Source organism: Heptranchias perlo, chromosome 36 (genome assembly GCF_035084215.1).
Source record: "Heptranchias perlo isolate sHepPer1 chromosome 36, sHepPer1.hap1, whole genome shotgun sequence".
Lineage (NCBI taxonomy): Eukaryota > Metazoa > Chordata > Chondrichthyes > Hexanchiformes > Hexanchidae > Heptranchias > Heptranchias perlo.
Genome location: NC_090360.1, coordinates 15458593 through 15468794, shown reverse-complemented (window position 1 = coordinate 15468794; position 10202 = coordinate 15458593). Strand labels below are relative to the sequence as shown.

At 44.1% G+C, this 10202-nt stretch overlaps 1 protein-coding gene across 1 annotated transcript in view; it reads right to left on the bottom strand.

Annotated features, from left to right (window-relative positions):
- Positions 1 to 10202, bottom strand: part of si:ch211-223a10.1 (uncharacterized) — a 37626-nt gene that overhangs the window by 8657 nt on the left and 18767 nt on the right. Inside the window, exons 6-9 of the mRNA XM_067972627.1 lie at positions 8735 to 8808; positions 6840 to 7002; positions 3410 to 3492; positions 60 to 250 (exon numbers count right to left, since the gene is read on the bottom strand). Of these exons, the coding sequence (XP_067828728.1) occupies positions 60 to 250; positions 3410 to 3492; positions 6840 to 7002; positions 8735 to 8808 (511 nt within the window). The remainder of the gene's footprint in view (positions 1 to 59; positions 251 to 3409; positions 3493 to 6839; positions 7003 to 8734; positions 8809 to 10202) is intronic.

Sequence of the window (10202 nt, the reverse complement as noted above, 5' to 3'; positions counted from 1 at the left end):
GTATATCTATACTCCCAGCAATATAAATAGCAAACTGTCTCCATAGGCCCAGTCATTACCTCACAGTAGATGCAGAACCTGGAAGGATCCTGATTTGTTTCGATAAGGCGAGTGACTGTTAAATACTCGGCACCACAGTCAGATTTCTGTAGACTCCCTGGGTCTCTGGTTAACATCTCCTTGAACATCGAGAGCAAAAGGGTAGCCAGCAGAGTCATGCAACACAACAATAGGTTTGCTGGCCACAGAGGTGTCATCTGTTAAGAAAATATCTTCTCACCTTTTGCAGGCCCCGTTCAGAAACTCTCTTCAACATCAACAACATGCATTTATAAATTACCTTTAATGTACAAAGACATCCTAAGGTGCTTCACAGAGGTGCCCTGGCCAACATTCATCCCTCAATCAACACCTAAAACAGATGATCTGGTAATTTATTTCAGTACTTTTTGTGGGACCTTGCTGTTATAAACCGGATAGCCATGTGGTGAGGTACTAAATGAGTACTTTGCATCTGTCTTGACCAAGGAAGAAGATGCTGCCAGAGTCTCAGTAAAGGAAGATGTAAGTGAGATATTGGATGGGCTAAAAATTGATAAAGAGGTACTAGAAAGGCTAACTGTACTTAAAGTGGATAAGTCACCCGGTCGGGACGGGATGCATCCTGGGTTACTGAGGGAAGTAAGTGTGGAAATTGCAGAGGTACTGGCCATAATCTTCCAAACATCCTTAGATATGGGGGTGGTGCCAGGGCTCTGGAGAATTGCAAATGTTACACCCTTGTTCAAAAAAGGGTGTAAGGATAAACCCACAAGGTGAAGGGGAGGGAGTTATAGAGTGTGGGCCCTAAGTGGCTGAAGGCACAGCCATCGATAATGACGTAAAGGAATGCGCAAGAGGCCAGAGTCAGAGGAACAGAAAGTATAAGGGTGGGGAGGGCGGGGAATTGTAGATATAGAGAAGGTTACAGAAGGAGGGGTGAGGCCATGAAGGGATTTAAAGACAAAGATAAGAATTTTTAATTTGAGACACTGGAGGACTAGTGTCCAATGTTGGTCAGCAAGGACACGGGTCAAGGACGAGCGGGATTTGGAACGGGATAGGATGAGCTGAGGTTTAAAGGGGGCTGGAGGATGAGAGGGAACGTTAGAGCAATCGAAATCAGAAAAGCACAGATGAAGGTTTCAGCAGAAGATGGGCTGACGTAGGAAAAGAGGTGGAAGTTTGTGGTCTTTGTGAGGAATAGAAACTAATGGGTCAGAAGCTCAGCTCAGGGTCAAACAGGATGCTGTGGTTACGAACCGTCTGGTTCAATTTGTCCTCTGAGAACATAAGTTCATACGGTGATTTAGTTCCTTGTATATTAAACGAGCCCTGCAATGTAACTATGCAATTAAAGATTTTACAGTGTCCCATCAGCCTCCTGACCCACCTTCCCTAAATTAATAATTTACACTCAGTCTCAGGACTACGTTACTGGGGCTCCTTAAAACAAAACACAGTGTCTAAAGCAATCACAAGCATTTTGATGCAGCAACAAATCTCTGGCCACACCTAGATTTCCAGACAGACAGATTAGCAAGAAAGGTCCTTTCAGAGGTCAAATGGATAATTAAGTGTCATACTGTAAAAGTGTAATTTTTTGTATTTCTCAGTCGTATTTTCTTTCCTCAAGTTTATTCTTCCAATTCATGCATATATCATCAGGGAAGGTAAGCTGCTTTAGCCTATAGACTGTGTCAGTGCTTGTCCCGAATCCATCCATTTGGAGGTGCAGTTGACTGATGTGTCGAACATATTGAAAAGTGTCCCTTCCATGGTCATTTTATCCTCCATCTGGACTCACCCTGTGCAAGTTCTAAGATTCGGAGCCGGGTCTCCTAGTTTAGAATCAGACTAATGAGCCAGCTCATTCATTTTAGCTTTTACTTGAGAGTCACCATAATCTGTGTATTATAACCAGTTGGTTAGTGTACTGAACACAGCTTTAACAATGGGATGACTTTCTGAATCATTTTTCCACTTGAAAATTCTTAAAACAGCTTAAAATATATTTAGTGGGTTTCTGAGGGAATTTTATGTTTGAACTCCCACGGGAGAATTCTGAACATCATTTGCCTCAGAAAAAATAAAGACTTGCATTTATATAACGCCTTTCACGACTGGAGGACGTCCCAATGCACTTTAAAACTAATGAAATACTCTCAAAGTGTAGTCACTGTTGTAATGTAGGAAACGCAACAGCCAATTCGTTCACAGCAAGGTCCCACAAACAGCAATGTGACACTGAGCAGATAATCAGTTTTAGTGATGGATAAATATCGGCCAGGACACCGGGAGAACTCCCCTGCTCTTCTTCGAAATAATGCAGTGGGATCTTTTACGTTCACGTGAGAGGGCAACCGGGGCCTCGGTTTACCGTCTCATCCGAAAGACGGCACCTCCGACAGTGCAGCACTCCCTCAGTACTGCACTGAAGTGCCAGTCTAGAATATGTGCTCAAGTCTGTGGAGTGGGGCTTAAACCCACAATCTTCTGACTCAGAGGCGAGAGTGCAGAGCCACAGCTGACAAAAAGTGTACAGGAAATGGAAAACCTTTCACCTGAGATCGAACAAGGCATGAAAGACATTCCGACGCCAACTCCCAGGACTCTGCGGTTTCTGCATATGTTTCACAAAGGTTCTGCTACAAATATAATTTATTTTCAAATTATTAGCTATTTGCCAAGTCAGATACCAGCTGTTGAGATGGATACAGACCCTGGGGGGTAGGGGGCAAGGGGTAGTGAGGAGTGACCGCTGTCATTAGGTATAGGGCAATTAGGGATGGGCAACAAATGCTGGCCTTGCCAGCGATGCCCACATCCCATGAACGAATAATAAAAAAAAATGTATAGCGAGGAAGAGGGGAGAGAGGAAACTGGAGGAGAGGGGGAAATGGAAAAGGAGATGGAGAGGGGGGATAAAGAGGGAGATGGACAAAGGAAGATGGAGAGGAGGAAAAAGAGGGAGATGGACAAAGGAAGATAGAGAGGAGGAAAAAGAGGGAGATGGAGAGGAGGAGAGGGAGGGACAGAGTAGCAGAGGGAGCAGGAGACGGGGAGGGAAAGACCAATGTTTTGTTCCTCAGGATATGCAATTTGCCAAATATCTAGGCTAGTTGAACCCTGCATATTTTCGATGGAATTTAGGGTGTGAAGTTTCTGTCTTCGGTTCGTGCTGATGAATACCACTGCAGAAACTAAACTGGTTCCCAGGCAAAATGACTGGTTTCTATTTTCACCCAGTGAAACTGATCCACTCTGTCTACCAGGGCCAGATCTAATCAGCCACGTACTGGCAGCATGAAGGGTCACTGACCCATCACTTTAAAAGTCTATTAAGTACAATAGTGCGTGTAAAGGATATCTGGTAGGATCTTGGAGTAAAAGCAGTACAAAGAGTGAGAAATCCCAGCAGCAAAGGTGCCAACATAGATTGGGTTTGGTAACCTGTGACAGGGGAAAATGAACACAGTGTTATATTAGGCTGTACATCTGATCTCACCTCTGTAACCACTCGAGGCAAAACAACAATATCACTGTATATATTTTTTTAATTAAAAGCGAGACACTAACCCTTAGGCCAGGATGTAGGGTCTGAAACCTGACTACCTCGCACACTAACTTTGATGGGCCACTGTCTTTAGGCAGAAACCTTGGCAATTACCCTTGTTTTGGGAGAGAGAGGACCCACAAGAATTGTGCGTCATTTTCATTGCGAGTAACACACTGATGCACAAGTGACAACGATGATGCCTTTAATGTGATACATATCACTGTGTGATTGGAGATAAATCAATAATGGTTTGCCTGGCATTTTTTCCTGAAGGCAAAGCACCTTTAAAAAGACATTTTACAAGGTCTTCCCCCCCCCCCCACCCCCCCACCACCAAGGCTCAGCTGGTCAGGACGATGTGTTGCTGACCCCAAGTTTGATCGCTGCTCAATTAACTGATCGCAGCGAGGGTGGTAGATAGGATGCTTCAGTAGGGAGCGGGAAATTGTGCATGATTCCTGCTTCTGTTTGCTGTCCAGAGAGCCCTGGAAACGTGCGTGTGTAAGTGTGCGCGTGTGCCGATATCAGGCTCGACTGTGATGCAGATGCAACCCCCATGGTTGAACAGCCGGCTCACACTCACCATCAAAGCTTACACGAAAAAAAATGGCCACTGGGCCAAGTACCAGAAGGCACCGCCACCTGTGTAATCACACCCCAGTGAGGGGTTAACGGGGCTGCGGGGAGGGAAGAGAAGCAAAACTGACAGAAAAGGAAGAGGAGAGAAATGTAACCACCTTAAATGTTTTGTAGCTTGTGCGTCATTGAGCTCAGCAGTGCCACTGCTGGCACGACTGAGGAACTGCAACAACAGGAACATGTTAGGAATCGTTAAGCGTGCCCAAAAAGACTATAACGTTTTAACTAGTTAAAAATCTTTGAGCAATGGTTCAGCACTGAAGACATGGAATTCCTTTTTCAGATTCTCAAAAGTGCTGTGAAAAGCAGAATGCGACCTAGCCCCACATTCTCAGGCTGTTAAACACACTGGGTGATGTGGAGCTCAGCCACACAGACCAGAAACACCCTGAATTTAATCTGTACTGAATCTACTGATCTCAGGCAAGGTGACTGTAGGAAGAGGAGCTGCGATTAACTTCAACATCACTGGGGTGGGAAGGGGAAAAGACAGAGGAACGGGGGGGAATTAGCTGGAGTTCCTGCTCCTGACCGCCATCCGGTGGCCACTTCTGGAAAGAGCAGGTGCAGACATCAAGCAAGAACAGAATTTTAGCTTGGCTATGTTGGGCGCCATTAGGGTTGCCAACCCTCCAGGATTGCCCTGGAGTCTCCAGGAATTAAAGGCTAATCTCCAGGACCACTGCTGCCAGCAACTCAGGAGAAAAATCATAGGGGCATCAACAAAATTGTGTTTAACACTTTTGTTTATTAGTTATAAAAAAATGTGGACATTAGGGGGAAAAAGGCTGTTTGGCAGGTCAAGAATGATCCAATCGGGTAATGAAGAGTCTATTCACTTTCCAATTGGCGTAGGAAGGCGGTGCACCATGAGGACGGACGTGTCGGGCGACCAATGGCGGGAGTGTGGGGGCAGGGTGGTTGAAGGTGGAGGTCATGTGATGAAACCTCCAGGAATGTGTCCAACCAGAGTTGGCAATCCCAGCCTGATGGTCCAATAGCCTGTTGACAATCACTATATTGACTCACACCTGAAGCATGGTTATTTGGGCTAGATATAGGAGTGGGGAGTCTTGGCCAGTTTTTTAAAAATCCTACCAGGTTTGGGGAAGCTGGGGCCTGTTATAGCACACCCAATACCACCTCCCCTTGACATTCAATGGCATTGCCATTGCCGAATCCCCCACCATCAACATCCTGGGTGGGGGGTCACCATTGACCAGAAACTTAACTGGACCAGCCACATAAATACTGTGGCTACAAGAGCAGGTCAGAGGCTGGGTATTCTGCGGCGAGTGATTCACCTCCTGACTCCCCAAAGCCGTTCCACCATCTACAAGGCACAAGTCAGGAGTGTGATGGAATACTCTCCACTTGCCTGGATGAGTGCAGCTCCAACAACACTCAAGAAGCTTGACACCATCCAGGACAAAGCAGCCCGCTTGATTGGCACCCCATCTACCACCCTAAACATTCACTCCCTTCACCACCGGCGCACCGTAGCTGCAGTGTGTACCATCCTCAGGATGCACTGCACCATCTCGCCAAGGCTTCTTTGACAGCACCTCCCAAACCGGTGACCTCTACCACCTAGAAGGACAAGGGCAGCAGGCACATGGGAACAACACCACCTGCACGTTCCCCTCCAAGTCACACACCATCCCGACTTGGAAATTCCTTCATCGTCACTGGGTCAAAATCCTGGAACTCCCTACCATCAGCACTGTGGGAGAACCTTCACCACACGGACTGCAGCGGTTCAAGAAGGCAGCTCACCACCACCTTCTCAAGGGCAATTAGGGATGGGCAATAAATGCTGGCCTTGCCAGCGACGCCCACATCCCATGAACAAATAAAAAATAAGCTAAGATCACTGAACTTACTGTGACTTATTATCAGATTTGGTTACACTTATGTATTCTCCACACAACTTAATTTGAATGCACTTTTGATTTGCTTTAGCTTTCTTCACTGCTACACCTCCACCTTCAGGGTGGGAGAATATGGACAGATATTATGTTCAACTGATATTATCAATGGCTGTCTGTGGTCAGAGAAACAGCATTTCTCTGCTGTACACTGTACTTCCTCAAAGTCAGTTTGAGAAGTGGCTCGAACAGTTTTAAACTTGCACGCTGGTCTGAGGTGACAAATCAAATTCAACTTTTATTGCACGAGATTTTTTAGCAATGGTTTGAAGATCTTATTTTGTGGTTGTGGCTACTTTTCTGTGAAATTTGTCTTCCCTACAGGACATGAAGGAGTTGCTATTCCCTATAATCTGGCCCACTGAGTTACATCACTGAATAAGTCGAAAACCATAAGATAATCTTGATTTGAATTCACTTCTTTCCAATTATCTGATAATTCTGTTCTTTTTTAGCACTGTGTGTATTGCTTAATACAATTATTGCTTAATTCAAATTCTTCAGTGCAAAAAAAATGACACCAGATTCGCAGGAGTAGAGTGATGATTCCAAAACTCTTCACCAATCTCTTGGGGAGCCCGCATGTTACAGCATCAGACTTTGTACCATAGAATACAGTGCATCCAGGTATAGGTCTAAAGATCTGAAACAGGTACAGATGTAAGTGACCTTACCTGGAGAGGTGAGAGATGCGATGGTACTGGAAAAAAACTATCCTGGCAAGAACAGCAAATACGACTGCACTGAAAACGCCACCATATCTCCCGAGGTAGCTCGCGATAAGAAACACGATTGAGCTAAAGACCCCTGGGAAAAGCAGACAGCCGTAGTAAAGTCCTAAAAGTAGAAAGGAGATTTAGATGAAGCTTCAGTGCACTAATCTTTTCATAGAATCTTACAGCATGGCAGGAGGCCATTTGGCCCTTCGAGCCTGTGTTGGGTCTTAGAAAGAGCTATCCAATTAGTCCTACTCCCCTGCTCTTTCTCCGTAACCCTGCAAACTTTTCCTTTTCAAGTATTTATCCAATTCCCTTTTGAAAATTACTATTGAATCTGCTTCCACCACCCTTTCAGGCAGTGCATTCTGGATTGTAACAACTCGCTGCGTAAAAAAAAATTCTCCTTATCTCCCCTCTGGCTCTTTTGCTAATTATCTTAAATTTATGTCCTCTGATTACTGACCCTCCTGCCGGAGGAAACAATTTCTCCCCATCTACTCTATCAAAACCCTTCATAATTTTGAACACCTCTATTAAATCTCCCCTTAACCTTCTCTGCTTTAAGGAGAACAATCCCAGCTTCTCTAGTCTCTCCATATAACATTCCAGTAAATCTATTCTGCACCCCCTCCAAGGCCTTAACATCATATTGTCAACTATTATGGAAATGAAGATATAGTCTTACTATAATAAATAACAACAACTTGCATTTATATAGCACCTTAATAATTTGTATTATGTAATTATCCTCCACTCACTTCATTTTGCTGGAGAAATAATCCTGCTTTTATCGGGAGACTTTGCTGTAGTTTCAATCATGAGTTCTGTTTTCTGTAGTTTGCAGGGACTCTGTTTAAATAGACTCTGTTTGCTGTGGGTCCTGCCGTAAGTCCCGCCCTGCCTCCAACTCATTGGCTGACACAGTAATGTCAATACTCACTTCATAAACTTTATCACCGGGGACAGACAACTGGTTTGTCTTCAGCTTGGCGATCAGTGGCTCTTCGTTAGTGTACTATATTACTTACTGCTGAACACAGAATCCACATACACCCACTAAAGTAGAGCTGCTTTTATATGTGCGATTATCTGTGTTCATGTTTACCCATGAGCGGGAGTTAGGACCTAGTGGCACCAGCAACAGATCTTGCACAATATAAAAGCATCTTAAGTCAACCATTTTTCAAAAGTCTTGTCTTTAAATCTACGTAAAGAGGTACAGCTTTAGTGAGGAATTTCCAATTGAGCTCCAGCGTAAACAGAGCCTCAATATTTAGATTATTGGGGCAACAGGCTAGTAGTGCAGGGCACTGATCCTCCTGGTATGATAGAGCTGATGGCAGTGTGTAACTGGAAGATAATGATAAATATTAGTATGGCAGCATCTTTATTGGAGTTGAACTGAAACAGATAGTCAGTCAGCGCGTTGTCAGTCTAACAGCGAGAGGCCGGGGCTGAGTTAAGACGATGGTTCAAATGTGGTTTACCTAAGGTGTTTTTATATCACACGAGACCAGGGCCGTACTGGCTCCTCCAAAAGGATTCGGGATTCTCACGGAGAAACGGGGGCGCAGATGGAAGATGTCTCACCGATAAAGAGATGCTCTTCTCCGGTTGTACCTGAGACTCATTGTTGGGGCAAAATAAAAAAGAACTTGGATTTATAGATCACCTCATCACGTGTCAAAAAAAATCCCAACCCAAGGTCAAAAAAAACACAAGGTTTATTATTAACTGAAACCTTAACAACTGCTCTGTATAAATCAGAAAGCTGGTGACTTAACGCGAGCATTTCAAATTGTTTTGTTTTAATAATCACTGCATCCATTTGTAAGAGTCAAAGTAATTACCGATTGGTTCCTTGGGCTTCCCCTTCTGTGGTTTATGACTGTACTTTTTCAGAAGTTTTGCTACTTCCTGGTGTCTGTAAGAAACACATGTTATTGAGATATGAATATGAAAACGGGTTGAGGGATTTTCCTTGTTTGATCCAATTTACAATGAGTTGTGCTGCTGTCTGTGCCAATCTCGAGGGATGGATTTTTAAAAATATATAAATTGAAGATGAAGTCGAGGTGGGACATTTTAATTGCTAGCTTGTTTGTTTGTGGGGTTAATGTCCCTTGCTGATTGGCACCCCTTCAAACTTTAGCAGTTCCAAACCTTTCCTTTCTAATTACAAATGTAAGGAATTTTACAACACCAGTTATAGTCCAACTGTTTTATTTGAAAATCACAAGCTTTCGGAGGCTTTCTCCTTCGCCAGGTGAGTGTGGGAAGTTTTGTCCTGCTGAGCGTCACCCACCCACCTAACGGGAGGGGCATCTGAAGACCTTGGCTCTTCCCCCAAGAATTATGAGCAAGTCACATAATTAAGAGCTGGTTCTAAACTTGCTTAGGCCTCATTCTCATTTAGGGAATTGTAGGGTACAGGATTGTTTTGACTCTTTGGCTAATGGAAAATCCAGGTTGCAAGTTAACCACAAACAACATCCCACACTCACCTGACGAAGGAGAAAGCCTCCGAAAGCTTGTGATTTTCAAATAAAACAGTTGGACTATAACCTGGTGTTGTAAGATTCCTTACATTTGTCCACCCCAGTCCATCACCGGCATCTCCACATCATTTCTAATTACAGGCAACGTTTCTTGATTCGTTCTCAATTCTCTATATGACGAGCTTTCTGAGGTCACTTATTTAGGATAACGGGGTTGTCATGACTTTGGTTTTCCCCTGAGGATTATGGGTACCGTACAAAATTGGGGATTAGTTCTCTGGATATCATTCCCATTTCAGGAATAAAACAACATATTTAGGTTGGGTTGGTGCAATGTCTTATATAGGAGGTGAGGCCCTTTAATAAGATAATTTAACAGGAAAAGCTATCCCAGAAACCCAGGTGTCCATGGAATATTCTAAGCAAAGAAATGAGAAACACTTAACAGTAATTACCAGGAGAGCAGTAATGTCATGAAAGGATGGACTTTGCTGTTGGATGTTTCAATTCAAACCCTGGGCTAAGGCTTAGTTTTAGAAAAGCTTCCTTTTCCCGGGAATTTCTCAATTCCATTACTGCTGTTCTGATAATAAATCCAGGAAAGGGAGTTTGGTCATTTCTTTTCCATAACTGCAAACTATTCAATTACTGCTACTCGAAGCTCCTTCCCGTGGGCTAAGCTCTAGAGGATGCTTCTGCTGAAAGGAATGCGGATTACCTACAAATTAGAGAAATTAAAGCTTAATGAAGCCCTTCACCGTTGGGTAAGTTTTGTCCTGCTGAGCGTCACCCACCCACCTGACGGGAGGGGCATCTGAAG